At 58.0% G+C, this 25291-nt stretch overlaps 9 protein-coding genes and 1 non-coding gene across 10 annotated transcripts; 4 read left to right on the forward strand and 6 right to left on the reverse strand.

The window, feature by feature from the left end:
- Positions 1 to 1462: 1462 nt before the first annotated feature.
- On the forward strand, positions 1463 to 3358 carry B0I36DRAFT_363645 (uncharacterized protein; the record flags this gene model as incomplete). The annotated part of the gene is made up of 2 exons (XM_046158839.1): positions 1463 to 3042; positions 3094 to 3358. 2 exons carry the CDS (start codon positions 1463 to 1465, stop codon positions 3356 to 3358), a joined length of 1845 nt encoding a protein of 614 aa, XP_046011338.1.
- A 452-nt stretch (positions 3359 to 3810) lies between these two features.
- Positions 3811 to 3903, reverse strand: B0I36DRAFT_t109. Its single transcript has one exon. It is a non-coding gene; the product is annotated as a tRNA-Phe (tRNA).
- Positions 3904 to 4226: 323 nt separating this feature from the next.
- Positions 4227 to 6583, forward strand: B0I36DRAFT_324955 (uncharacterized protein). Its single transcript, XM_046154179.1, has 10 exons — positions 4227 to 4413; positions 4511 to 4613; positions 4696 to 4725; positions 4851 to 5064; positions 5218 to 5333; positions 5449 to 5584; positions 5678 to 5705; positions 5781 to 5874; positions 6014 to 6153; positions 6360 to 6583. The coding sequence occupies exons 2-10, from the start codon at positions 4547 to 4549 to the stop codon at positions 6450 to 6452; spliced, it is 918 nt and encodes a 305-aa protein (XP_046011339.1). The 5' UTR covers positions 4227 to 4413; positions 4511 to 4546; the 3' UTR covers positions 6453 to 6583.
- Positions 6570 to 8296, reverse strand: B0I36DRAFT_127929 (cellulase). The gene is made up of 3 exons (XM_046148151.1): positions 7879 to 8296; positions 7478 to 7807; positions 6570 to 7370 (listed from the first exon to the last, which is right to left on the reverse strand). The coding sequence occupies exons 1-3, from the start codon at positions 8086 to 8088 to the stop codon at positions 6648 to 6650; spliced, it is 1263 nt and encodes a 420-aa protein (XP_046011340.1). The 5' UTR covers positions 8089 to 8296; the 3' UTR covers positions 6570 to 6647.
- A 1262-nt stretch (positions 8297 to 9558) lies between these two features.
- B0I36DRAFT_363648 (surfeit locus protein 6-domain-containing protein) lies at positions 9559 to 11373 on the forward strand (the record flags this gene model as incomplete). Its single annotated transcript, XM_046158840.1, has 3 exons — positions 9559 to 9579; positions 9687 to 9770; positions 9901 to 11373. 3 exons carry the CDS (start codon positions 9559 to 9561, stop codon positions 11371 to 11373), a joined length of 1578 nt encoding a protein of 525 aa, XP_046011341.1.
- Positions 11374 to 11548: 175 nt separating this feature from the next.
- B0I36DRAFT_410752 (general substrate transporter) lies at positions 11549 to 13412 on the reverse strand (the record flags this gene model as incomplete). The annotated part of the gene is given in 2 exon segments (XM_046161922.1): positions 11549 to 12602; positions 12615 to 13412. The coding sequence occupies 2 exon segments, from the start codon at positions 13410 to 13412 to the stop codon at positions 11736 to 11738; spliced, it is 1665 nt and encodes a 554-aa protein (XP_046011342.1). The 3' UTR covers positions 11549 to 11735.
- An 871-nt stretch (positions 13413 to 14283) lies between these two features.
- B0I36DRAFT_374700 (putative dipeptidyl peptidase IV) lies at positions 14284 to 16467 on the reverse strand (the record flags this gene model as incomplete). Its single annotated transcript, XM_046160303.1, has 3 exons — positions 14284 to 15391; positions 15453 to 16252; positions 16339 to 16467. 3 exons carry the CDS (start codon positions 16465 to 16467, stop codon positions 14284 to 14286), a joined length of 2037 nt encoding a protein of 678 aa, XP_046011343.1.
- Positions 16468 to 16719: 252 nt separating this feature from the next.
- On the reverse strand, positions 16720 to 19037 carry B0I36DRAFT_324967 (T-complex protein 1). The gene is made up of 6 exons (XM_046154180.1): positions 18897 to 19037; positions 18740 to 18834; positions 18649 to 18670; positions 18338 to 18574; positions 17245 to 18244; positions 16720 to 17180 (listed from the first exon to the last, which is right to left on the reverse strand). The coding sequence occupies exons 1-6, from the start codon at positions 18936 to 18938 to the stop codon at positions 16948 to 16950; spliced, it is 1629 nt and encodes a 542-aa protein (XP_046011344.1). The 5' UTR covers positions 18939 to 19037; the 3' UTR covers positions 16720 to 16947.
- A 945-nt stretch (positions 19038 to 19982) lies between these two features.
- Positions 19983 to 22434, forward strand: B0I36DRAFT_269309 (prenylcysteine oxidase). Its single transcript, XM_046151263.1, has 2 exons — positions 19983 to 20221; positions 20442 to 22434. The coding sequence occupies exons 1-2, from the start codon at positions 20101 to 20103 to the stop codon at positions 22094 to 22096; spliced, it is 1776 nt and encodes a 591-aa protein (XP_046011345.1). The 5' UTR covers positions 19983 to 20100; the 3' UTR covers positions 22097 to 22434.
- Positions 22435 to 24954, reverse strand: B0I36DRAFT_324970 (major facilitator superfamily domain-containing protein). Its single transcript, XM_046154181.1, has 5 exons — positions 24580 to 24954; positions 24464 to 24486; positions 23303 to 24389; positions 23094 to 23175; positions 22435 to 22974 (listed from the first exon to the last, which is right to left on the reverse strand). Exons 1-5 carry the CDS (start codon positions 24812 to 24814, stop codon positions 22746 to 22748), a joined length of 1656 nt encoding a protein of 551 aa, XP_046011346.1. The 5' UTR covers positions 24815 to 24954; the 3' UTR covers positions 22435 to 22745.
- Positions 24955 to 25291: the final 337 nt, after the last annotated feature.

The following is a 25291-nucleotide window of genomic DNA, read 5'->3' on the forward strand; positions in this document are numbered from 1 at the left end:
TTGCACATCACTCGTTGTCTTGCTTGTCTGTCTGCTTGCAACCAACCGGCCAGGCCCCCTTTCCCCTACGCCCACGCCGCCGGCCTCGTCGCTGTCCTGTCTCCACCTTGCCTCGGCCGGCTCTCTGTCCCTTCCACCATCCACCATCGCTTGCTACCGTCGGCTCAGCGCTGGTCACGTTCGTTGCTGAGGCCCGACTCGCGTGGCCCGTCGCTCGCTCGCTGCGTTCGTGAGGCGGTTGGCAAGCAAGTACCTGCTAGTTCCAGATTGCGCTTCCCCCTTTGGTCCACCTGCCTCTGTCGCCATTGCCATCATCGTCGCCATCCCCCGGCTGGCCTGCGCGCAAGTCTGCCCACCCCCATTCTTTCCGCGTCCTGCCTTGTCTCTTTGCGTGTGTGCTTGCTCACTCATGCTGCTGCTCTTGACGCTATCCTGACCTGGCCCTTGCCCTCTCGTAATACAATCTCTTGTCGCATGCGACGATTCCTCACGCTCTCTGACCTTCTACTGCCCGCCCCGGTTTTCCGTGCTGCCCATCCGCTCCGTTTGGGCGTAGGGACGCTTCTGCCCTTCCAGTCCATTTCCCGTAGCCATCTCCATCGCCCACTTCTGCCCTTTCCTTGACATCTCCTCGATGCCAACCTTTCTTTCTTCTCACAACTTCACAACACAGCCCTCGCAATCCCTTCGACAACTTGCAGCCGTCGCCGTTCGTCGTCTTGGGACCCTTTCCATCATTTTCGACACGCCCTCATCATCGGCTTTGCCTGATGCACGTTCTCGAGTCGTTTTGAGCAGCCAGCGACCGGCCGAGCGCCCACAAATCGCGATCAGAGGCCGCCACCAACGACGACTAGTCACTGGTGGTCCTGTGCAGTTCCCAGCTGAGGCTATTCAGAGCCCACTGCACACATAACCTGCCACTCACCCTAAGCCGCCACACCGATGCTCACCACAACCACCATCTAAGCACCCCCGCTCTGGACCTGCACCACGCACGCTTGACTCAACCAGCATCACCAGATTGCCGCGTGATTCATCAACCACATTTCGCGGTCATCTTCAATCATCGTCCTGCACACGGCGACATTTCCGTACAGTGCACCAGGCACCTCCAGGGTCCACAGCCAGCCACTAGACACCTCAGTACTCGGAGCGGCTACTGCGCAGACGTCGGCCAAGTTGCGCCATTGCGGTGCATCGACGAGTTGAGGCTATCCGCGCACACGGAAGGCGTGCATCGTGCCTCGCTGTAGACGTTGGGACTGCAGCGGCTGCGACGCACCTGGCTGGGCGCCTAGAGCGAGCCCCTGTATCTCCAACGCGGATCCGCTGCACCAGGGGTGCGAGTCTGTTCTTGTGCCGCCGCACGTCACGTCGAGCTAGCTAGCGCAGCTGGCCCTGCCTGCCACCAATTACCAGGCGCGTCCACAGCGTTCACACACACCCACACACCACCACAATGGCCGCATCCGGCAGCCTCGCCCATGGCCGCCGCTACAGCACCTCTCCAGACTTGTCAGACCCCCCTTCAGTGCTTTCCGCACCAAACTCTCCTCAGCCCGGCACGAAGCTAAAAAATGGCAGACAAGTCGATGAGATTGTCGTCGTGCACAACCCCGAAAACATCCGCTACGGCCCGGACGGCCTGCCCATGCTCACCAAGAATGGCGTCCCCCGCAGGAAGCCTGGCCCCAAGCCCGGTACCACCCTGAAGCGTCAGAGCAACCAGCACGAAGACGGCACCGAAAAAATCAAGAAGCCTCGCAAGCCAAAGGACCCCAATGCCCTCCCCGTCCAGCGTAAGCGCAAGAACGCCTCTTCGGATCCAGATGGCAGTGAGTCAAGATCACGGGCCGCTAGTCTCGGTCCCGGGTTTGGCGGCGCTGCCGCGCAGCAAGTACACAAGTTCGCCGATGACGACCGTGGAACTACCCTGGGCCGGCTCGAGCACAATGCGCAGCAACTTCCCAAGCGCGAATCTCTACCTGGCTCAATGTCAAAAATTCTCAACGCGGACCCCGAGCCCGTCTCTCGTTCACCTCAACAGAGCGCGCCCCCGCCTCGAATCAGCGGCACCGCGTACGACCCGATACGATCCAACAACTACGACCCTATCCGAGGCACCTACTCTAGCTCGATGGGCTCTCCGCGCGCGCCCGGGACCGCGACAGCCAATCGCGCCAGTGCCTCGCCGTCAATTTCCAGCCTCGTCGACCCGGTGCCCGTGTTCAACTATGGGGCCCACGTACCTAGCACATACCAAGCGCCGTTATCGAATTTCTTCCCTAATGCCAAGGTCAACAAGGCACCGGAACCTTCGTCAGTACCCGCATCACCCGATCCTGTACGAAAAGACTTCACGGCCGTCACGACACAACCGAAACCCATATCCGAGCTCGGAAAACCAGCCACAGTCGCGTCAGCAAAGATTGAGATTCGGCCTCAGTCCATAACGACAATTGGTGCTGCCTCGGCGAAACGGGCCTCTTCTAAAGAAATCAGCACGGCATCTTCACCCAAAGAGGGTCCTGGAGGGGCAGAGCGCTCCATTCTTGACTTTGGCAAGGCCGAGCCTGGCTCTGAACTGATTGCGCCTTCCATCGTGCTCAACATTCCTTTGGCAATCGGCGAGAACAACAAGTACGTCAACTTTATGCGGATGGCAGAGGAGCAATACGGTTGGGACGCACTGCACCCACGGCAGGCCGAGGCCAAGGCCAGGAAGGCGCGTATCGCCGCGGCTTCTGCTGCCTTGGCACAAAACGACTCAAGCCGGGAGGGCGACGAGATGTCCGTGGACGAATCCGACAATGACGATTCCAACATTGAGATGGGTGGCACGAGTGGTCCGGACAAGCCTGATGGCAAACCCATCAAGAAGAAGAAGAGGCATTTCAAGGAGGACGAATATGATAGGGACGACGACTTTGTGGACGACTCGGAAATGCTCTGGGAGGAACAGGCTGCCGCCAGCCGTGATGGCTTCTTCGTATACTCTGGGCCGTTGGTGCCAGAGCCCGTCAAAGAGCCATCCGGAAAGTAAGTATTCATCCCTCCCTTGCGCAGTCAACATAGCTAACCAGCCAGCAGGCGCGATGGGTTGCCCAAGAGGGGACGTGGTTCACGTGGTGGACGCGGCGGTGCTCGTGGCGCAGGAACGGGCACAGGTCGTGGTCGTGGAGGCGGCCCTGGCTCCCGAGGTGGTGTTGTGAGAAAGCCGCGGATGACCAAGGCTGACAAGGCTCAGCTGGAGAAGGAGAAGGCTGACCGAGAAGCCACTCTCTCCAAGACACCAAACAGCGCCGGAGCTCAGAACATCCTGAACCCCGGCAGCCCCCAATTTGCTGGACTGTAGAAAGACGGTGTGGGTACGCGGCAAGACGTGTAATTATTCATTTTGGGTGCTATACTGCTAGCTCAGGCGTTTCTGGCGCACGGAGACATTGATGTGGCATCAGGTGTTTGGTCCTTATACATAGAGGTTACAGATTCACCCACCACTAGACGGCGCAGCACAAAACATGTAGCTGTTCTGTAGGCTATACAAAGCAATAGATTTTGGTCTCGAGGAATTAAATGGTGTGACTGGACTGTCGTGTATATAGTGAACGGTGGTGTGCAGAGTTGTTTCACTGATAGTTAACCTGATACTCGACTTGGTGCCCACAAAAAATTGCTCCTGGGTGCTGAATGTGAAGGCACGATATGTATGGTATGTAGGGAAAGCCTTCGTACCAACAAAAGAGAGTTCGACATCTTCAAAGCAAGACGCAACCGACTGACTGACAGACAAAAAAGCAAAAGAAATGCGGTGAGTGCGGATCGAACGCACGACCTTCAGATGACAAGAACCGAAGTTGTAACTTCAGTCTGACGCTCTCCCAACTGAGCTATCCCCGCTTGTTGTTGAAAATTACATCGTGTATCTAGCATCATGTACCTGCATGGTGAATGGGCAAAGTGTAAAGGAAAAGCGGGGACCCGAGACCTTAGACCCTGATGTCGGGTGGGGTTGGTTTGAGGGGCGGCCGCCGCTGCTTGTCCACTCGTCCTAGGGATTTCCTATGCCATTTTCGACTCCACACCGGGGAAGGATCCACGCGGGATATAGGCTGAGAAGCAGTGGCAGCAACCAATCCTGGAGAATTGTGAAGGGCGTGTACACTTGTTTCTGCCTGGCTAGGGAATGCTCTCCTCGGCTAGATGACAAGTCGCCGGGATTGTGTGGTGGTCACAACACGTTATTGGTGCATGGGCTTGCCCAATAGTGGGGACGGCTGGGCCAGGTGCGCAGCCCTCACAGTCACTTATAAGTCCGGATGTGTAGGGGCAGGCGGAATCCTTCTTCTTCTTCATTCACTGTTCATGCTGCCATAGTGAGAACTGCCTTGCGAACTATCATAGCTACTGGTATGGAAGCATCTGAAGAAAAACTTCTACTTAGAAACACCTCAGCCACTCACTACTCGATCCATGAGCAAGCTGACCTCTCTCCCTTCCCGACCAGAACGCCTTCACCAACCACACACGTCACTAAGCAAACATGTCTTCAATCGTGCATCCATTGTCCGCCGCGGCCCTGTTCAACCTCTCTGGTTGGGTTGCTGTCAGTAAGTCATTTGTCTTACTGCTACCTTTCTCTCTCTCCAAGACCTTGCGGCTCGACACTGACAATGGATGCGAATGGTGTAGTCACCGGAGGCGGCACCGGCGTCGGCCTAAGTACGTTTACTCTCTCACATCTGCTTCGACAATCTGCCGCGCGCTCATTCTGTCTTCGGGGACCCATGTTTGCTCTTTCTTCCACGACAATATTCTAATTCTCGCCTTTCCGTTAAAACAAATAGTGATGGCCAAGACCCTCGCGGCCAACGGGGCAAAGGTGTACATCACCGGCCGGCGCGAGGACGTGCTCAAGACCAGCGCCGACGCGCACGGCAGCCGAGAAGCTCTGGGTCCTCAGGGTGGCAGCATCGTCCCGCTCGTCATGGACGTCACGTCCAAGGACAGCATCAAGGCGGCCGTGCAACAGGTTGGGGACCAAGAGGGTCATGTCGACGTGTAAGTCCTTTTTTCGTTTTTCGGTCTCAACCTTGCGGGGCTTGATCGTCAGGTAGCCCGCGCTGTGCTGGATTGAAACACAGTGAGAGAAAGACACAAGCCGCTGGGACGATGATGCTGATGATTATTTCATGCTGTGACGCGCGGACACAGACTGATCAACAATGCGGGTGTCTGGTCTGGTCGCGCGAGCGCACGACCCGATGCCGGCGTCGAGGCTTACGCAAAGTCCCTCTTTGACGATTTGACCGAGGAGAACTTCCACAAGGGTACGTAGTTGCTGTTCCAAGTATTAGACCCCATCGCCGCCCATTCATCTTGTCAAAAAGATTCGAGAACAGTGGCGATGTGTTTGTTGGATGACTGACTTGACCACCGTGACAGCTTTCGAGACAAACTGCGCCGCCATGTACTTTGTCACTGCGGCCTTCCTGCCTCTACTTGTCAAAGCCGCCGAGGGCCCGAACAAGAAGCCCGGCAACGTGATCAACAACACGTCCGTGAGCGGTTCGCTGAGGATGTGAGTTTCTGAAATGGGCCGGCTCTGGTTTCCTGGTGTATATACACGTGTAGTGATTGCGCGCTATGACTGACAGAGGATGACGGCGCACAGCACGCAGAACGGGCAGTTCCCGTACAACGCAAGTTATCCTCCCGCGAGAGCACGAGAAAGGGAGTGAACAAGGCACGGACAGCTGACGTGATGAGACGGACAGGCTAGCAAAGCGGCGGCGAACCACCTGACGAGACAGCTCGCCAACGACTTCCATCACGACAACATCCGCGTCCGCGTCAACGGCTTTGCACTGGGTCAGTAGTACATGATCTGCCCGAGTCGAGACTGGCCAGCCCTTCCCTTCTCCCTAGAACCACAATAAATCATGGTTGATCCATGCTTTCCCCCGCCTCCGTTCGCCGCACTAACCTTTCAATTGTCTTGTGTGCGCAGGCATGTTCCCCTCCGAGATGACGCTGGGAACCTCCAACGAGCAGAACGAGAGCACGTACGACGTCGAGCAGTTCCGGACCGGCATGAAGGCCTATGGTGTCAACCTAGAGAGGATGGGCACCGCACAAGAGCTCGGTAGCGTGAGTTTTTTCTTCATCATGCCCTTGTGTGTTTTCAGCTCCCTCCAGGCGTCCGTGACTTTGTCGTGCACTCCTCTTGTTTACCTTTATCGCAGTTTTGCGTATGCAAGGAGCTTTTTGTCCCTTTTCTCCCTTCCTTTTTGGTTCGATCTCTCTCAGCTAATGCGTGTACTGACAAATTCGTGTGGCGTCTTCTTGCACAACAGACCATTCTCAATATTGCTACCAACGACTACATATGGGGGAACATCATCACCGTCGATGGCGGCTGGGTTTTGTCGGCGCCAGGAAACTTCTAGAGTGCCGTCCAGTGTCATGTACGCTCGAGAGCTCATGTAGGGAGAGAGGGAAAGAAATAAGGAGACAAAGTAGAGTTACTGCGCTAGTATGAGCAAGGCCACCTTGAAGCCCAGCAGATTCGCAAAAAAAAGCCGTCTTGAAAACCTGCTCATTCTCAAGCTCTGCAGACGTGGGGAAAAGAGAAAAACCCCGGCTCACGACACGTTGAGCGCATTGACATTCCTCGCGTGCTGGTACACCAGCTGCTGCGCCTCCTGGTCATCCAAGTAGATGGTGAACCCGTCGTCGTGGTTCCTCCCGTACGAGTAGTTCGAGTACCCAAACTGCCAGTACAGGTCGCCCGCCATCTTCTCCTCGAGCATGATCGACTGCCACTCGCCATAGACCTGCGGGCGCGTCTTGAACGAGAACCAGAACCGCTGGCTCCAGCGCGCGGCGGGCGTCAGCCAGCCGTACTCCTCGTGCACGACGGGCTTGCCCGCGGCCCGGCCCGAGGCGGCGTGATCGCGGATCCACCGGGCCGTCCAGGAGATGGTCTTGAACCACCAGTCCGGGTACGTGTGGAAGACGCCAAAGTCGATGTTGGGCAGGGTCATCTCGTGGTCAAAGTCGCCGCCGTCGAAGCCGTTGTACCGCGTGTCGAGGTTGCCGCGCTGGTTGTAGGCCCCCTCGCCGCCCCAGGTGACCATGTGGTCCGGGTCGATGGACTTGACGAAGGTGCTCATCTCGTCGATCCAGCTCCCCAACAGTGCAGAGTTGCACGACCAGCTCCGCCACAGGTTGCGGATCAGGTCGGCGCCGCAGCGGGGCTCGTTGGCCAGCTCCCAAGCGAAGATTGCCGGTGAGTGTTTGTACCGGTTGACAAAGGTCTTGACGTAGTTCTTGTAGAGGGCTTTGATGCTTGGTTCGCGGTAGAACTATTTTTTTATAACCGATGATATATGTCAGTCAAGCAGCTTCTCCAGGATGCATAAATCAAAGAAACCAAGAAACACGAGATGCCAAAGTCAGGCCAAAGACGTACATCGTCGTGACTTCTAAACCCGAGGTTGGTCGTGTACACGTCCATGCCGCCATAGTCGGCCCAGTTATTGGTCAGGGCAATGAGAAGCTTGATGCCGTGCTTCTCGGCGGCGTTGACGACCTTGTCGAAGCCAGAGAGATCGATCGTCGTGGTCCCGTCTGACTCGAACCACTGAAAGACGATGTCGGTAGGCCCACCGCCTTCAGCACCGTATTGCGGCTTGCCAGAGGGATTGTAGGTCCTGTTCTTGTCGTTGAAACCCCATGTCCGGATGACTGAAAGACCCGCGGCTTTGGCGGCGGCTAGACCTGCATCGACATCGGTAGCGTTCTGCAAGACGGAATTGTTTAGCAGAGCGCCGCTTTACACTTTGTACTCTCGGCTTGTAGGATATGCCATACCTGGAGGAATGGAAGGTAGTAGGCATTGCTGCCAGCAAAGTAAAAATCCTCGCCATCGAGCTGGAATTTAGTGCCACTTGCAGTCACGAAGCCAGGAGGAGGACCTCTCTGGCTAAGAGCACTGGTGGACGCTCTCTTGCTGGGGCCACTGCTGGACAGGCCCACCGCCGAGGAGGCCAGCAGACCGAAGCAGAGGAGAGAGGAGAACATGGCGTGGTATCAGGAAGTTGCTGTGGCACGACTCGAAGCTCTGCCGCGCTGGCCACGAGCGCCCGCCACGAGGCAATCGCAACATTCTCCGCGTCCTTATATACATAGGCTGGACAGAGTATAGATGATCGGGTCCCATCGCCTGCTGCAGGGGCAGGTGACATCACACTGCCACTACCGACGGTATTGCGGCACGAGGTCTCCCAGGCTTGTGACTGCGCGACCTCGGCCGGCGCTGCTCAAATTTAATTAACTACTGGGACTGCCACATGCTGGGGGCCGGGCCCAGCTTGCTCAGGTAGAATGCGACGATGGCATCAGGCCGGGCAAGGTACCCCTCACCGACAGCTTGGCACGACTGCAGCACCAACGCAGATGCCCAGGTTAGGGAGGCGCGTAAAGGTGTTGGAGACAGCGATGGGCGTCGTTCTTTGTTATGCGCCGCGGCCCGCCAATCATGCTGCCAGCAGTATATCTGGTATCTACTTGCGAGCCAATGGCACGGCTGTGGGGGACGACGAAGTAACCCTACGGGTCATGGGGACCTATCTTGCCAGGGAGGCAATAGAACCTCTCCTATATGTCCCTGCTGGGGACTCTTGTCGAGTTTTTGTTCACATGGCATAACCATGTCAAGTCAAGACCCGGCTGGGGAACGAAGGTGAGTGTCGGGCCTTGGCCTAAATTGACATCGACACTCATGCATTGAAATAGACACGTCGGCAAATGTCAGGGCCGATGAGTAGTGGACAACGACAAGGTATGGACCTGGGAGTATTGTTGCAGAGCATTCTGCGTAGACGACAGGGCACGGATGGAGAGAGCAGGGAGAAGGAGATGATTACGTCAGGCTTGCCTGGAACCTGGTGAGATGGCGATAAGGCGATAGATAGCTCTGTTCGCCAAGATGTGCAGCGCACTGCCAGGGCGACTGCCTTGGAGGAACGAGCAGCAAAAAAAGAAGACCCTGTCTGGGAAGGCAGAAGCAACGTCTGGAATCGATAAGCCTGGCGGGCCGCCCAATGGCTGCAGCTAGCGCCTCCCACTCCAGCAAGGCGAATCACAGCGCCTCAGGCTAAAAGGCCGCGGGCCAGGCGGTGGGGATCGGCCGCTGTGGGCGGGTTGTTGCATGGGGCATCTCTCCGCCGACTTTTTTTTGTTGCAGCCAGTCCAGTGCACGCTCCATCGTCGTCCGCTGCCTTGTCCCGACGTTGCTACACGACCGCAAAGCCACCGCCCGTCGACATCAGAGATTGCGCCAGTGAAAGCAGACCGGGAACTAGAACCTCTGAAGGACCACCCTGCACATACTTTGCTCAAACATCGGCCGCCGAGCCCGAGTCCAGCCAGCCACGTCCATCTGCCTGCCTGGGCTGTTGTCCTCAACACAGCCTTGCGCCTACCTACCCTCTCACATCGTCACAAACCTCTCGGCCAGATATCCATACAACTTGCACATTATTTGAAGCCATGGAGGAATCGTCGCTGCAGGTACGAAGCCCCAGCACGGGCCGCTCATCTGCCGTGCTCACGCTCCCTTGCCAACAACACTCGCTCTCGACCCTCAATGCTGACTTGTGGCAACCCCGCCCGTCTAGGAGCGCCTGCAGCAACACGCAAAGGCCTTTGATGGCCTGCTGTCTTTGATCCCGGCCAAGATGTACTACGGGGAGGATGCCACTGTAGGTTCCGTCCCAAAAAGCGCTTGCGAAGCTGCGAGATCCCGCGCAGATCTGGCAAATGCCTTCAGATCTATACCAACTGCCGAATCATGTTTGAAAACATGGACTAATATCTCGACGCCCCTCTCAGGACCAATGGCAACGCAAGAAGCAAACGAAAGAGGAGGCCAAGGAGGCCCGTCGCAACAAGCTGGATCCCAACAGCGAGCTCAACCGCAGCGTCAAGGAAGTTATGGACGAGGAGGCCCGGAAGAAGCGCAAGCGCGAGCAGATGCCAGACGGTGCCGAAGAAGACGACTGGTCCGATGTCGAGGGCGTTGAGGCCGAGAAGCCCCGCCAAGGCATGAAGCAGAAGATGACCAAGAAGCAAAAGAAGGCGGCTCAGGAAGAGGAAGAGCTTGCCGAGCAAGAAAGGCGGAAGGAGGAGAAGAAGCAGGGCAAGAAGGACCGCAAGGCCGAGCGCGCGGCCCTCAGAGAAGAAGAGGCCGAGTTCAACCGGAGAACAATCAAGGGCGTCAACAAGATCAAGCTGGGCACGCGTGAGCCTCGCACCGCTGCAGCGGACAACGCGGAGTCGACTGCCGCTCCTAGCCGGTCTATCGAGCAGGATGAGCCCGCAGAGGAGGATGCGGACGACATGGAGGAGATTGACGTCGCGGGCATTGAAGCGGACGAGCAGGACGAAGTCACATCCCAGTCGACCCCTAGATCGCCTGTATTTGATGGCACTGAGGGCCCCACGGATTCTACAGGGCAGGCCGCGAGCACATCGACATCCATCTCGAGCACAGTAGGCCCGTCGGAGAAGCCTAAGCACATCAAGATTCCCGAGGACACCACCGAGCTGCGCGCCCGCCTGGCGGCCAAGATCCAGGCGCTCCGCGAGGCCCGCAATGCCGACCGCAACGGCAAGCCCATCCGGACCCGCCAAGAACTGATCGAGGCCCGGCGGTCGAAGCAGGAAGAGCGCAAGGCCCACAAGAAGGAGCTGCGACGGAAAGCCAAGGATGAAGCCGACCGCGTCCGCGAAGAGGCTTTGGCCTCAGCACGCAACTCTCCTGGTGGAATCCTCAGCCCTTCTGTTGACCTGGAGGAAAACAACTTTTCCTTTGGACGTATTGCCTTCGGCGATGGTGCCCAGCTTTCTCACGACCTCTCGCATGTCCTTAGCAGTGGCAAGAAAAAGGGTCCGCAGGACGCCAAGACAGCCCTGCTCAAGCTTGAAAACCAGAAGAAGCGTGTCCAGGCCATGAACGAGGAAAAGCGCAAGGACGTCGAGGACAAGGAGCTATGGCTGACTGCCAAGCGCCGCGCCGAGGGCGAGAAGGTCCGTGACGACGAGAAGATGCTCAAGAAGGCCATCAAGCGGAAGGACCACGCCAAGAAGAAGAGCGAGAAGGAGTGGAAGGATCGCAAGGACGGCGTTGCCAAGAGCATCCACGACCGCCAGAAGAAGCGCGAGGACAACCTCCGCAAGCGCCGCGAGGAGAAGATGGCGCACAAGGCCGGCGGCAAGAAGAAGAGCCGGACAGGACCCAAAAAGCCGAGCAAAGGTCGCGCCGGCTTTGAGGGGTCTTTCAAGGTTGGCGGCAAGAAGAAGTAGGCAACGGCCACTTCCTTAGTCGTCGAAAAAGTTCCTGTCTTTGGTTTGAAAAAAGTCGGCGGTGTCACATGGGCTCGTGTGTATATACCATCTGCATTCCTAGGCGTTTGGCGGAATAGCGAACATCATTTCTTCTGGTGAAGTCACCCGTTGTGTGGGTTTTGTGATACACTCGCGATGATCTACGCATTATATTTGGGATGATTATCAGATATGTGCGCATGAAGCAAGATCTCCCTTGCCGCTGGCTACCTTTGTATATCTTGCTCGGAGTCTCTCCGGTCCATCGCTCCGGACTATCAAGTCTTGCCAGAAAATACCGTCATGCAATAGCATCTAAGAGACTGGTGAATGCATTTCGCTCAGGACGACGACCTCAGAAGCGGTTGCCTTTCCCCATCTGCCGTGCCGCCCTTACTTTTTCCGTTGCCAGCACTCCCGCGTCCTTCCTCCTGCTCAACAGCCCCATCACCATCCTCTTTCTTCCTGGGGAAGTACAAGAACCTGCCGCCATCCACTTTATGCACAGCCCAGCTGCCCTTGTTCTCCCCCTCACCCTCGCCGTACTCCCTAGCGGCCGCGAAGAACTCCTGGTTCTCCTCAAAGCTCCTGCCGCCCGTCTCGGGGGAGAACTTCCAGGTCCACCAGCCCGCAAAGGTGTTGGTCCCCGCGAATACCAGGAAGAGCCAGTACTTTGCGTTGTTGAACAGGAGCGGGGTGAGCAAGGTGACGGCGAAGTTGGCGAGGCCCCAGACGGTGACGCTGACGGCGCTGCCGCGGGCGCGGGCCGCGGAGGGGAAGATCTCGGTCGGGATGAGCCAGACGGTGGCGAGCCAGCAGATGCCGAAGATGGCGGTGGCCGCGAAGAGCGTGATGGACCCGGCGATCTCGATGGCCAGGTCGTTGACGTGGAGGCCCTGTGAAGTGGAGGATGATGATGATGAGGAGGAGGAGGAGGAAGACGAAGAGGAGGAGGAGGAGTTCATGGCCAGGCCGCCGAACAGGGCGAGGAGCAGGAAACACCCGGCGAGGCCCGCGGAGCCCCAGACCATGAGCTTGCGGCGGCCCAGCACGTCAATGGTCATCCAGGCAACCGTCATCATGGCAAAGTAGCTCACAAAATTGCCCAGGGTCATGAACTCGGCGATGACGACGGAGAAGCCGAGCAGCTCGAAGATCTGCGGGCCGTACACGGACACGGCGCCGTAGCCCGTGAGGGCCTGGTTGACCTAGCCCATGACGGCGAGCATGGTCGGGTGGTACTGCGACCGGCCGGGGAGCAGCATGTCTGCGTAGCCGATGCTGTCGTCGGACTCGTCGTCGGCCGCGGCCTGGAGCTCCTGGAGCAGGTCGTCCGCCTGGAGCTGCGAGCCGCCGTGCAGCGTGAGCAGGGCCCTGCGCGCATCCTCGGCGCGATCGCGGCTGACGAGCCACCGCGGGGACTCGGGCAGGCGGGAGATGGCCGAGATGAGCAGCACGGGGAAGAACTGCATGCAGACAATGGGCGTGCGCCACGCCCACTGCGACTGCTTGCCCAGGGCCAGCGTGGCGCCGAGGTTGATGGCGAAGGCGACGAGCAGGCCAAAGATGTTCATCTGGAACTCCTGCGCGAGGGCCTTGCCCCGGCCGCCGTCCTTGGAGAGCTCGGCAGAGTACACGGGGATCACGGCGTCGATGCCACCCACCCCGAGGCCGAGGACGACTCGGCCGGTCAGCATGCATGCCAGTGCTGCTTCGGTCGGCCAGCCTTGCTTCCCTCCTTCTCGGAAGTTCAGTCCGGAGATGAACATGAGCAGGTTGCCCAGGACACAAGTGGCCAGGCAGGCAAAGATCGCGGGCTTCCGACCTTTGACATCGGCGAGCCGGGACGCGAGCACCGCGCCGAGCGTGCAGCCGAGGTAGTAGACGGACACGATGATGCCGACCAGCGGAGAGGTGCCCGAGATGCCCATGGTGGCCAGGTACGAGTAGTTGGTGTTGACCATGGACATCATGCCCTGGTCGTAGCCGTACAGCGCAATGGCGGTGCTGCTGAACATGACAATCTCGGACTTTTTCGAGATCAGAGACTTGATGCCGCCGCCACTGCCGCCATTATTGTGCGACTCGTTCTCGTCGTCGTCTTGGTGGTCATTACCTCGGCGTGACTGGGACGAGTCCCCTGCGTCATCATAGTGGTCGTCTGGCCGTGATGGTGGGAACGGCATCTTGACTGCTGGTGAAAGTGGACGATAGCTCTTGCTGGCCCTGTATGAGTCGCCGCCGCAAACCCAGGATCTTGGCAGATACACTGCGACAGGCTGGATTGACTGCGGATTAGGGATGGGGTGACAGAGGTCCTCAATAGCAACTACATGAAGGGGGAAACTGTAAGCCAAAATGTGAGGACGAACGAGGCGCAATTGATTGGATTGAGCGGAAGTATCGATCTTTCACGTCGATGGGCATACAGATCCGGTTGTCGATGAACCAAGATATTCCCACAGGACCAACAATAGTTAATTACAAGGCCCCATTCCGGCAACTGTGCCGAGAACAGAGAATAAAAGAATTGCCCAAACTCGAACAGGTTGAACAAGTTGTGTGTAAGAGCAGCACGCAGCGTTGATTATTGGTTAAGCCTCGGCCCCCCCCGCCGTGGTTCGTTCAATGACATCAGCTAGCGCGCCACCATTTCCGATCCCCATCGCACCCACGTGCTGCGATCGTCGCCTGTGGCACACCTTTTTCGATGCGCAGCCGATGTGCAGTTTTGGGACAAGCTTTTCTGTCCTGCAAGATCCCCCATCTTATTCAAGCCATCTATGTTAACCCCCCGTGCCGCATGCCGCCTGTGGCTTGTATGAATACAGCTGCCAAGGCAGTGGAGGCACCATTTACGGACGAGGTTCCGTCTCAAGTTGATGCACTTCACTTCCTGACCAGGGTCTTCTTCCACCACTCCTCCTCCTCGGTCTGTCCCGTAATCAGGTTCTCGCCCTTGCGGAACCCGTGGCCCTCGCCTTCAAACTTGACCAGCTTGACCTCGCCGCCCCTCTTCTTGATGTCGTCGTACATCGTGTAGGCCTGCGAGATGGGCACGACGTTATCCTCGTCGCCGTGCAGGATCAGCAGCGGCGCCGTGATGTTGCCCGCGTGGTACACGGGCGACCTATCGTGCATGACTTTTGCCCGCTGCTCCGCGTCCATCTCGGCCGTGAACATGAGGTTGTCCACGTAGCGGCACTCCATCTTGTGCGTCTCGTCCAGCAGCAGCTTGACCTCGCTGATGCCGTACAGGCAGACCCCGCCGGCAAAGATGTCCGGGTAGCAGCACAGGGCCTGCAGGACAGAGTAACCGCCCGCGCTGCCGCCGCGGATGCCCGTCGTCAGGGCCCCGTCCGTGCGCCCGCTCTCGGCCAGGTGGGCCACCGCCTCGGCGACGTCGTCGACGTCCAGCACGCCCCAGTTGGCGTTGAGCGAGTCGCGGTACGCCTTGCCGTGGCCGGTCGAGCCGCTGTAGTTGATGGCAAACGTGGCGTACCCCCGGGTGTTCCAGTACTGCAGGTCCAGCTTCAGCCCCGGTGGTGTGTGGCTCGTCGGCCCGCCGTGCGACTGGACGATCAAGGGCGGTTTCTGCCCCTCGGGGCCGGTGAAGCCGGGATTGTGCGGGGGCCAGTAGAAGCCGTGGATCTTGCGGCTCGGCTGCTTCTTCGACTGGAACTCGATGTGCTCGGGCACCGAGAAGACGGCAGAGTCGAACGTCTGGGTTGTAGATTTGCGGACGGTCGTCATGTTGGCCTTGCCATTGCTTTCTAGGGAGATGCTGTACAGCGCCTGCGGCGTCGTGTGTCCTGTCCCGATCGCCAGGAACGAGTTGTCGTTGAATCTCGTGATGCCATCTCTCTCCACGTCGGCCAGGGGCACCGAGACATCCTTGTACTCGAAAGTGTCGAGGTTGACCTGAACGATGGAGCTGGTGCCGTTCTTGATGTACACTGCCACGAGGCACTTGTCCGATAGGAGATCGTACGAGTTGCTGGTTAGGTAGTGGTTAGTACATACGTCTTCACTCAAGCTCTGCCTTCAGGGGAACTCACTTCGCAAGAGCCATGGTGGGCCTGCCAAACTCGACATCCTCCAAACCTTTGATGTCAATCAGCGTTGCTTCCGCCTGACCAGGGCGGCGGCGATAGATCTGTCTCCAGTCCGTCGTCTCGTGGCAGTAGTACAGGTACCCATCTGGACCCCATCTAGGCTCCGTGGCGCTGGCCTCCGCATCGCCAGCAACATGCTCGACGTTGGACAGACTGCCCGTCTCGCCCGACCAGTCCGCCCAGAACAGCCGCACCCCAGACCACGGCATGTCCGGGAAGTCCCACTCCACCCAGCACACCTTGCTCCCGTCGAGGCTGAAGCGCGGGTACATGTACAAGTCCGCGCCGCTGGCAAGCCGCTTCACCTCGCCCGTCTGCGTGTTGATCGCGACGACATAGTTCTGCACCTTCTCGGGGACGTCGCTGACGGCGTGGTCCTCCTCGACGGCGAGGACCCACGGCTGGCCATCATCTCCCCCGCGCGGGTGCGCGTCAAAGTCGCCGTACCGCAACTTTGGGGTGTGCACGAGCTTGGTGACGGAGCCCGAGTCGGCGTCGAGGACGTTGACGCTGTCGTCGGCCTTGTTGGAGAAGACCAGACGGCCGCCACTGCCACCACCGAGGATGGCGTAGGGCCCGCCGCCGTACTCGTAGACGCGAGAACGGGCGTTGTAGCCCGCGGGGAGGACGTCCTTGAGCTCGGGGCTGGCATCGCTGCTGCTAGGCCCGGCGGTCTTGATCTCGACAATGTAGTTCACGCCGTCCGGGCGGGACTCGGTGAAGTAGGCCCTGCCAGTGCGGCGCTGCCCGTCATGGTATCAAAATAGTCAGCACGAGGATCAGACGGCCCTTGAGGATTGTTGCGCATAGGCATGGGTTAATGGCTTACACAGACTCGAGGCGAGCTAAGGGCCGATGTGCCTTGAAAGACGGCCTCCTTGGTGACTTCGCTCTCCCATAACCCAAAAGGAGCGACGGTCTTGGCTGTATGACCAGCCGACTCCGAAATGGTGGCCATGGCTAGCGATTCTCAGTTCAAAAAGTGATACGAAGAAGCTCTCAAAAGCGCTGGTGCTTTTGTATCCGCCTGCTGATGTTGTGTGATTTGTGAAAACGCGGGCTAGAGCCTGGAGCCTGGAGCCCCGCAAGCCCGCTGACGGTCAGCATCTATTCAAAGTAACGCTGCCCGCGCAACCGGCGTTGGGAATGACTCAACGCACATGCTTTCTATGCCGCCTGTAATCTGCCGAGGTACAATTGAATTACTGCTGCGAGGACGTGGTGGTGTATACAGAAACGACTAGGCATATTGAAGATAAGCATACAAATTGGTTCATTGTCGAGGGCTTGAAGGCGACTGGTCACAGGTGCAAGCTGCTTCTTGAGCTGAGTGCCATGCATTACGCATTTTGCCCGGCCAGATGAGGATAGCATTCATGTCTATGGCATAATCTCGTTCCGTCTAATACAGTGGTATCATTCCATGCCTAAACTTTTTCTATTGCTCATCCATGCCCGGTCCAGGGCCGCCTGACCGTCCCATTTGCCTAGCCTTGAGAATCTCGTCGCACAGGAGGAGGTTCGAGGCAATGCTAGACGAAGAGGCAACGCAGTTGCGTAGGACACGGAACGAGTCGTAAACACCCTCGAGGGATGGGTCCATGGGCTCTCCAGTGGCCAGGTCAAGACCGACAACGTTTCCATCCAAGTACTCGTCATTCAGAGCGGCAACTGGTGAATAAAATCGTTAGTTATGAGGCGTATAAGCGGTGCAGGCTCGCAACGAGAAACTTACGAGCATCCTGGACATCGTGACCAGCGTTGGCAGCCAAAGTCTTGGGAATGATCAAGAGGGCATCGGCAAAGGCATCTACACCCCACTTCGCCTTGCCCTTGACAGTCTTCTTGAAGGCGTCGCTCTTGAGGTGAGTGGCGCAGGCAACCTGGAAGGCACCACCACCAGGCACGACACTCTTGTCGACAATCATGTTGTACACACTGCGGAGACCGTCGCGCACAGCGTCCGTGATCTGGTTGATGGTGTGAGCGTTGGGGCCCTTGATCATCAGAGTCACAGACTTGGGGTCCTTGACGTCCTCGATGAATGTGTACTTCTCCTCGCCGAGTTGTTGCTCATAGACGAGCCCAGCCCAGCCGAGCACATCGGGCGTGAGATCCTCGACACTGTTCTGAGAAATGCCGCCGCAAGAGAGCTGCAGACGCTCCATGTTCCTCCGCTTCGCTCTCCGCAGGGCGAAGATGCCGTTCTTGGCGAGCACGTCAAGCGACAAGGGGTCGATACCCTTCTGGTTGACAATGGCGAAGCTCTTCTTGGGGTCATTTCCGCAAACCTCCTTCTTGAGATCGACAATCTTTTTGAGTCTGGCGTCAATGTGGCGCCGCTCGGACTCGACGAGCTTGTCGCGCTGCTCAGCGCTCGAGTAGAAGAATCCAGAGTTGATTTCCGACTTCTCGTACTCCAAGCTGACGTTGAGAACGAGGATGTGAACGTTCTCGAGCCGCTTGGGCATGTCTGGGTGCCGGGCGCCGTGGTCGAGTGCAAGACCACGAATCAGCTGGGTGTCCGAAGCAGTCCGGTGCTGCATCTTCATGATCTCAACCATATGCAAATCGGGCTTGGCAGGGGCCTGGTAGATGGCGAGAACGGCGTCGACGATGGCCGGAGTTAGGTTTGTGGCAAGAGTCGAGTTGAGCTTCGTCGAGAGAGATGTGCGGGCGACTGAGAGGAGAAGTTCACGCTCGACCTCCTTGGGCAGCTTGAACGAGTCGAGGAACTGTCATGGAGAGAGAAGGCATTAGGACCGGGTCATGAACGTGGGCATTTTGGAATAAGGCCTGTCCCCGTCGCCAGGTGAACAGTCGCATACCTTGAGGGAAGCATTCTTCGCAATCTCGAAACCTTCAGTCAAGATCCGAGGGTGGAGGCCCTCCGAGATGTAGCGGTCTGCCTGCTTCAGAAGCTCACCGACGAGCAGGACGACCGACGTCGTACCGTCACCGCAAATATCGTCCTGGGCGGTGGCCGCTCTGGCAATCATGACGGCTGTAGGATTCTGAATCTGCATCTCCCGGAGCAGGACGTTGCCATCTTTTGTAAGTTTGATCTGGAGTCGCGATGTGTCAGCTCGCTGTCGGGTTGTTCGGTCGCGCTTCGCGGAAAGGAGGGGCTCATGTGTACCTGGCCAGCGCCATCGACCAGCCTGTAAGGTTGTCAGTTTGTGGATTAGACATTTGGCGGATGCCCAAGCGGATGGCAAGAGACCACATACATCTTGATGGTGCCCAGAGGGCCTAGGTTGGACTTGAGGACATTCTGGAGTCCCTCACCAGCCGTGATGTTGACCTTGAGAGCTTCACCCCGCCGCTGTTGGCAGTTAGCAGTTGTCCGCGCGCAGGAGCAGGTTTGGTTCGGGGCCTCCGACATACCCGAGACTCGGCCTTTGGGTTGAGAAGCTGAGCAGCAGACATGATGGCTGTATCGAGAGTCTGCCGTTGGAGGTGTGAGGTTGAGGTCGGGTGTTGTTGGCGACCGGGACCCTCAAATGGAGCTCTGGCTGGATGTTCCGCTCCTAGGCCCGAGTGCCAGGGGCGGGCCAATATCAGGAGCCTTCAACTTTTTTTCTGGTGCAGCCAGGCCCAGGTGCAGCCGCCTGGGACGGTACCTGGGGCGGGCACGGTGAGAGCGCCGGCCCGACGGCCACGCTGGTCCAGCTGGCAGAACGCTCCAGAACCCCTGGATTCACAATTGAACTGCCCCTCTACGCCGCTGACTTATCGCGAGATTGGCATGGCGGGGTGCTCCGAGATAGCTGGTATCAGTTGCTGAGCTCAGCAGCTTTCAGGGGACATCACACGTACATGTGCACCTTGAGAAACCCAGATCATCAACTCTTCAAACAATTGAATTTGCACAGCTTGATATTTGCTCAGGGTAACGCCCGTCGGCGCAGGTCCCAGTAAGCACGTAGTATAGTATGCTTAATGAGCATGTTGGTACTGTCCCCCACTCTCTTATGTCGCATGTCATTCGTCCCGGGATACTGGTCCCTCCAGTCTTGCCATGATGGAACGACATAGGACTGAACTGCCGTAGATTCAGCGCGGTCCTCAGCTGGTGTATGCGTAAGCTTGTGGTTTTTGCCCTCCCAGAGCGGCTGTTCCCTGGTCAATCATGACGAGATTTCGGCACAGTAGCATCGGACACCCAAGAAAAAGACTGGGTTGTTATGTCATGTTCGGAATCGCTTGGTCTAGAGCGATTGACCACACCTGGTTCTTGTTGATGATCAGATAGAGCGACCTGAGCAAAGTCAACAACAGCAGCCTGACGAAACAAAGTGATGCGGCCCCTGGGAACAAACAAGGAGAGGGGCGATGACTAAGGCTTCTGGAGTGCAGCCCAAGGACACCCCTGGCGCGGCTAGTCCCCCGTAGGACCCCGGCCCGTTGTTTAGCTTCAGGGTCCCTGCCTTCAGGGAGCTGTCGCGGCCAGGCAACGGCCACCCTGTTGTCACTTGCCTGGACCAGATCAGAGAGCTTCGTGTTCGCCTGTCCAATTCTTGCCGTTCCCCTGTGTATCCATCTCCTTTTCTCAGTAAGATCCGTTCTGCTGTGACAGTCACTGCCCAAAATGCACTTTGAATGGGTTAAACAAGCCGCGGGCTTCCTCTCGCCCGTCTTTGCCAACCAGCTGGCTGATACGGAGGCCTTCGATGGCAGCATCAATGCTGTCAAGCAGGTTGCCATCATTGGTACGTTACCACTCGCCCTGCTCCTCCCATCCCCATCCTCCAAGTCTCGAAGAGCATGATCCCTGCAAAGCGATTGCTCTCTTGTACTTTTTCGAGAGCTTTTCCGAGCCACAACATGTTCTTGAAGTCGCTTGCGACGTGCTCATACCAGCCTTTGTCGCCACTACTACCAATGTGACGATCATCGTCCGCAGGATGTACTAACAAGGGCCCCACACAGGTGCTGGCGCTGCGGGTGCCTCGACGGCATATCACTTGCATAAGTTCGCAGCCGCGGAGGGCATCGAGCTCAATGTGACCATCTTTGAGAAGACGTCTCATATTGGCGGGCGGTCGCTTACGGTCAACGCCTACGATGACCCGCTGCAGCCTGTTGAGCTTGGTGCCTCCATCTTTGTCGAGGTCAACCACATCCTCTGGAACGCCACAAACGACTTCAACCTCACCAGGGTTGACCCGGGCGCTGACGAGAAGGGCACCCTCGCCATCTGGGATGGCTACTCCTTCGTGTACGAGCAGGACTCGGACTCGTGGGGGTGGTGGAACCTCGCGAAGCTCTTCTGGAAGTACGGCACTGCCCCGTACTACACAGACAAGCTCGTCAAGCAGGTCATCAACACCTTTCTGAAGCTCTACGAGAGGCCGTACTTCCCATTCCGCTCCCTCTCTACCCGGGCATTCGAGTTGGGCCTGACTGCCATCACCGGTGTCACGGGTGAGCAGTTCCTGGCCCAGAACAAGCTGGGCGGTGCTTTCGCCCACGACATCGTGCAGGCTGCAAGCCGAGTCAACTATGCCTCCAACCTAGCCTACATCCACGGCGTGGGAGCCATGGTCTCAATGGCTCCCGAGGGTGCTGTCTCTGTGCTAGGGGGTAACTGGCAGATGTTTGCCCGCATGGTCGAGAGTTCTCAGGCTCACGTCCAGCTCGACACTGCCGTGACCTCCATCGCTGAGGTCAAGAGCAAGGATCCCTTGGCACCGGCCTCGCGGTTCAGCATCACGAGCTCGTCCAAGAGAGGTGGCTCCGAGGTCGTCACGAAGCACCCGTTTGCGTTTGACAACGTGGTCATTGCCGCGCCCTACCAGTTCAGCGGCATCAAGACCGAGGACAACCTGATCCAGCACCCGATCGACGAAATCCCGTACGTCAAGCTGCACGTCACTCTTTTTGCCTCGCCCTTCCGCTTCAGCCCAGAGTTCTTCAACCTCCCCGCTGGCACGAAGACCCCGACAGCGGTGCTCACGACTCTCGCCGAGGGCGAGGATCCCAAGTCGGGTTCCGAGGGTGCCGGCCATTCGGGCTTCTACTCGGCCTCCCTCGTCAAGGTCGTGACGAATCCCAAGACCGAGAACAAGGAGTTCGTCTACAAGATCTTCTCGCCCGCGGCGGTGACGCCCGAGTTCCTGTCGAAGCTTCTTGGCGTCACGATCCCCGAGACTTTCACCGGCGCTGTTCCCTCGTCCTCCGAGAACGCCAGCAGTGGTGATGCCGATGGCGAGAGCACCGTCGTCGAGCCGATCTCTTGGTACCATCCCGCCGTTTTCCACCCGTACCCGCAGAAGCTCCCCCGCGTCACCTTCCAGGACCCCATCCTGCGCGACGGGCTGTACTACACTTCGGGCATTGAGAGCTTCATCTCGACCATGGAGACGTCCGCGCTGATGGGGATGAACGTGGCGCGGCTGATCGTGGACGACCTTGCGTCCTCGGCGCCGGTGGCATCCATCTCGGACGACGAGGACATCGTCGTCGTAGAGGTGCCTGCCGCTGCTGTCGCGGAGGACACGAAGGTAGAGGAGGTCACCGAGGCGGTGCCTGCTACGTCCGAAATAAGCCTCTCAGAGGAGACCGTTCCCAACGTAGAGCTGTAAAGAGTGTGCAAGAGGGTCTTTTTGGCAGCCATGGGTAGAGCAGCACGCGGATCTGCCTGGTTTTTGCGCTCCTTCATTTCTGTGCGTGGTAATACGGGACGAAGCCGGGGGGAAGTCATGAGGTCATATCAAAAAGCGCTCATTTGCATCCATTTTCTTTTTGTTTTTTTCTCTTCTGTTCTGTCGTCAGTTTCCTTGGTCTTCTTACGTATAGTCTAGTAATACCGCACAGCACGGGCACGCTCGCCACGAGATTTTATTAGCATATCCTCGTATAAACGAGCTTCAATTACATCATCCACCATGTCCTCTCGAAAAAAGTCAAACAAAGAAAAAGGTGCCACGTGCAATGCAATCTGGTGCCTGCAATCGTAAACGAGAATCAATTTTTTACTCTCCATAGACTCGACGAATGCGGCCCAAGTCGATGTTGGCCGTCCCGCGTGTATTAGACAGCAGCCACAGTTCAAACCGCTGCAGGGGGCACCCACGACAAAGTGGGCAGAACCAAGTCTCCCACTCAAATGTCCAACATTCTCTGTCACCCAGGATTCGTCGTGCCTGCCTGATTCACAACCCGTCTAAACTCAGACTTTTTCCGACCTCGCAGCAGGCGAAGAAGCATATCCTACACCAAAGCGGCTCAACCCTACATGACGTATCGAAAGTACGGGTTCTCCTTGTCCGTCAAGTCCAGGAACGCCAGCTTCGCGCGCTCCACATCGCTGTCGAGCGACCTGGTGGCACCACCACCACCACCGCCGCCGTCGTTCTCCTCCGTGGCCCCTGTGGCGGAAACGGCAGCAGCGTCTTTCTGGCGATTCTCGCGCCGCAGGACAAAGTACAGCGTCACCGAGGAGATGATTGTGATGCAGTAGCTACAAGATTTCCCACCGGACCCCCACCAAAAAGTCAGCCAAGAAATGTTCCCCATCCGTCGGCAGTGTATGGATTTGAAATGTAGTGTGGAGAGGGAGCTAGTAGAAAAGGAACTAACCATATAATGAGCCCGAGCCAGAGCTCCGGATAGTGGTAGACTTTTGTCTGGGACTTGATCAACTGTGGACCGACGATGTTGCCTGCGAGAACAGGAGAAAATAATAAAGCGAAACGTCAGTGATCTTATCGTCGTTCTTGATATTTCTTTTACGGGGGAATGGTGGTGTGGTGTCTCGCCCCCAATTCTTTTCTTAAAAGCACACATACCGACGCAGTAAGCCACAAAGATGGTCGCCGAGGTGAAGCTCTTCTTGGTGTGCCCGGCGACGTTGCTCATGCCAATCGTGATGATCAAGCTGACCACGGCGCCAAAGGTGCCCGTGATGGTGTACCCGACCACGGGCGCGGCGGCATGGTACGTCCACTCGCTCTTCCAGATGATGGCGCAGCCGGCGATGACGGGCAGGCAGCACGCGACGAGCATGGCGATCCTGATGTTCTCGTAGCGCGAGCCCAGCCAGCCGGTGAGCAGGATGGCGACCCAGCAGAGGCCGCCGAGGGGGAACTGGAAGAGGATGCTCTCGAGGGTGGACCAGCCGAAGGTCGACACGATGAGGGGGCCGAAGCCGGACACGGCGCCGTTGACGGTGTACGCGGAGCTCATCATGAGGAAGACGAGCCAGATCTTGACGTCGAGGAGGGCCTCGCGCAGCTGGGCCGTCTTGAACTTTGTGCAGCGCACGCCCGTCTGGCCGTGGCGCAGGCGCTCGACGGCGGCAAACTTCTCGGCGTCGCTGAGGAACCACGCCGTCACGGGGGAGGCGGGCATGGCGAAGCACAGCAGGCCAAACAGGAAGGTGAGGGCGGCGGCGAGGATGTAGATGTACTGCCAGCGCCGGAGGTTGCTGCTGGTGCTGATCTGGGCGAAGCCGTAGTTGAGGCCGCCGCCGAGGATGGTCCAGAGCCCCGTGGCTGAGAACCACCAGCTCTGCCGCAGCGACTGCTCGCGCTGCGTGTAGAAGCCCGAGATGATGGTCATGAACCCTGTCGGGATCACGCTCTCAATGAAGCCCAGGAAGAACCGCTGCACATACAGGCCCTGGTACGTCGTCACGCCCGCCGTCGCGCCGCACACCACCGCCCACACGCATACCACGACGCCCAGCACCCGGCCCAGGTCGAGCCGCTGCAGCGCATAGGACATCGGGTACAGCCCTGCCAGCATGCCAAAGTAGAAGAGCGAGGTGGCCCAGCTGAGGCGCGATGTGTCGACCACGCTAGGGTTGCCGGGAGTTGGCACGCTCAGGGCCAGGTCGCTCGTCATGCCAAAGAGCGCAGCAGAGCCCAGGATCGCCTGGAAGCAAAGGAAACGAAGCTGGTCAGCCTCGTCGCTCACGGAAGCCAGCTTGCTATGACGTCTGTGCTTACCTTGTCGTAATAGACCAGCCCATCTGATTCCAAGTACCTCGTGAGTCAGCTCGACTTTGCCCACACAAAAGGTCGCAGACGTCCTCAGCCTCCCAACATCGAGAAGAAAGACTTACACCCAAACGTCATCGCCGGGATCAAAAACCAATCCGTCTTGCGCACGGCGCGGGCAGCCACAACCGGGTCGATCTCGTGCTGCGTCTCGCCAACCATGAGCAGCGCAACATCTTTGTCCGCAATGTCGTCAACGCTGCTGCCATGGCGGGCCTCCCCCGGGCGCTGTTGTTGTTGTTCTGGGTCTGCTGGCATTGCCCCCGCAGCAGGTGCGGATGGCTTCAGGTGCGCAAGCATGGTTGAGAACAATGCTCTGTTGATCCTGTCGATAGCTTGTCCGGCCAAGCAGGATACAACCAAAAGCTACGTAGCCAGTCAGGCCTTCTCCCGACCTTCAATGGCAGGGTCTGGTTGTGTTTGAAGCTTTTGCGAACAAGAAAACCGCCACCATAACATGAATCACAAATAATTACTAGCAGGAACCGGCCAGCCGGGTACTGCCGGACTTAGCACGAAACTCTGTTTGCGCGGCTCGCAGCGGCAAGTCCCTAAGGGGCCGTCCGATGATCGGCGGTTCCTATAATAATTGCTCGCGGTCCCCCACGAGACCCCCAAGAAAACGGTCGAGGCTGGCCAATCAATTTGGTAAAGCCTTGAAATTGTCACCGTGCCGTCATGGCAGAGTCCACGGGTAACCAATGGGCGTGCGCACGGCTATTGTCAAAGTTGTTGCCCACGAGCTTTGTTGCGACCGAGACATCCCTTCTCGGCAAC

This window comes from Microdochium trichocladiopsis (assembly GCF_020744255.1).
Source record: "Microdochium trichocladiopsis strain MPI-CAGE-CH-0230 chromosome Unknown B0I36scaffold_6, whole genome shotgun sequence".
Taxonomy (NCBI): Eukaryota; Fungi; Ascomycota; class Sordariomycetes; order Xylariales; family Microdochiaceae; genus Microdochium; species Microdochium trichocladiopsis.

Bases quoted from the DNA above. Each gene is read 5' to 3' on its own strand.
- B0I36DRAFT_324955 (XM_046154179.1), top strand. From the start codon at position 4,547: ATGTCTTCAATCGTGCATCCATTGTCCGCCGCGGCCCTGTTCAACCTC. The intron at 4,614-4,695 runs GTAAGTCATTTG...CGAATGGTGTAG, and splicing joins CTCTGGTTGGGTTGCTGTCA to TCACCGGAGGCGGCACCGGC. The intron at 5,875-6,013 runs GTCAGTAGTACA...TTGTGTGCGCAG, and splicing joins CGTCAACGGCTTTGCACTGG to GCATGTTCCCCTCCGAGATG.
- B0I36DRAFT_324970 (XM_046154181.1), bottom strand. From the start codon at position 24,814: ATGCTTGCGCACCTGAAGCCATCCGCACCTGCTGCGGGGGCAATGCCA. The intron at 24,390-24,463 runs GTAAGCACAGAC...CTTTGCTTCCAG, and splicing joins GGCTGGTCTATTACGACAAG to GCGATCCTGGGCTCTGCTGC. The intron at 22,975-23,093 runs GTTAGTTCCTTT...GAAATCTTGTAG, and splicing joins TGGCTCGGGCTCATTATATG to CTACTGCATCACAATCATCT.
- B0I36DRAFT_127929 (XM_046148151.1), bottom strand. From the start codon at position 8,088: ATGTTCTCCTCTCTCCTCTGCTTCGGTCTGCTGGCCTCCTCGGCGGTG. The intron at 7,808-7,878 runs GTATGGCATATC...TCCGTCTTGCAG, and splicing joins ACTACCTTCCATTCCTCCAG to AACGCTACCGATGTCGATGC. The intron at 7,371-7,477 runs GTACGTCTTTGG...ATAAAAAAATAG, and splicing joins GGTTTAGAAGTCACGACGAT to TTCTACCGCGAACCAAGCAT.
- B0I36DRAFT_269309 (XM_046151263.1), top strand. From the start codon at position 20,101: ATGCACTTTGAATGGGTTAAACAAGCCGCGGGCTTCCTCTCGCCCGTC. The intron at 20,222-20,441 runs GTACGTTACCAC...GGCCCCACACAG, and splicing joins CAAGCAGGTTGCCATCATTG to GTGCTGGCGCTGCGGGTGCC.
- B0I36DRAFT_324967 (XM_046154180.1), bottom strand. From the start codon at position 18,938: ATGTCTGCTGCTCAGCTTCTCAACCCAAAGGCCGAGTCTCGG. The intron at 18,575-18,648 runs GTACACATGAGC...TCGCGACTCCAG, and splicing joins TGGTCGATGGCGCTGGCCAG to ATCAAACTTACAAAAGATGG. The intron at 18,245-18,337 runs GTATGCGACTGT...TCTCCATGACAG, and splicing joins CGAAGAATGCTTCCCTCAAG to TTCCTCGACTCGTTCAAGCT.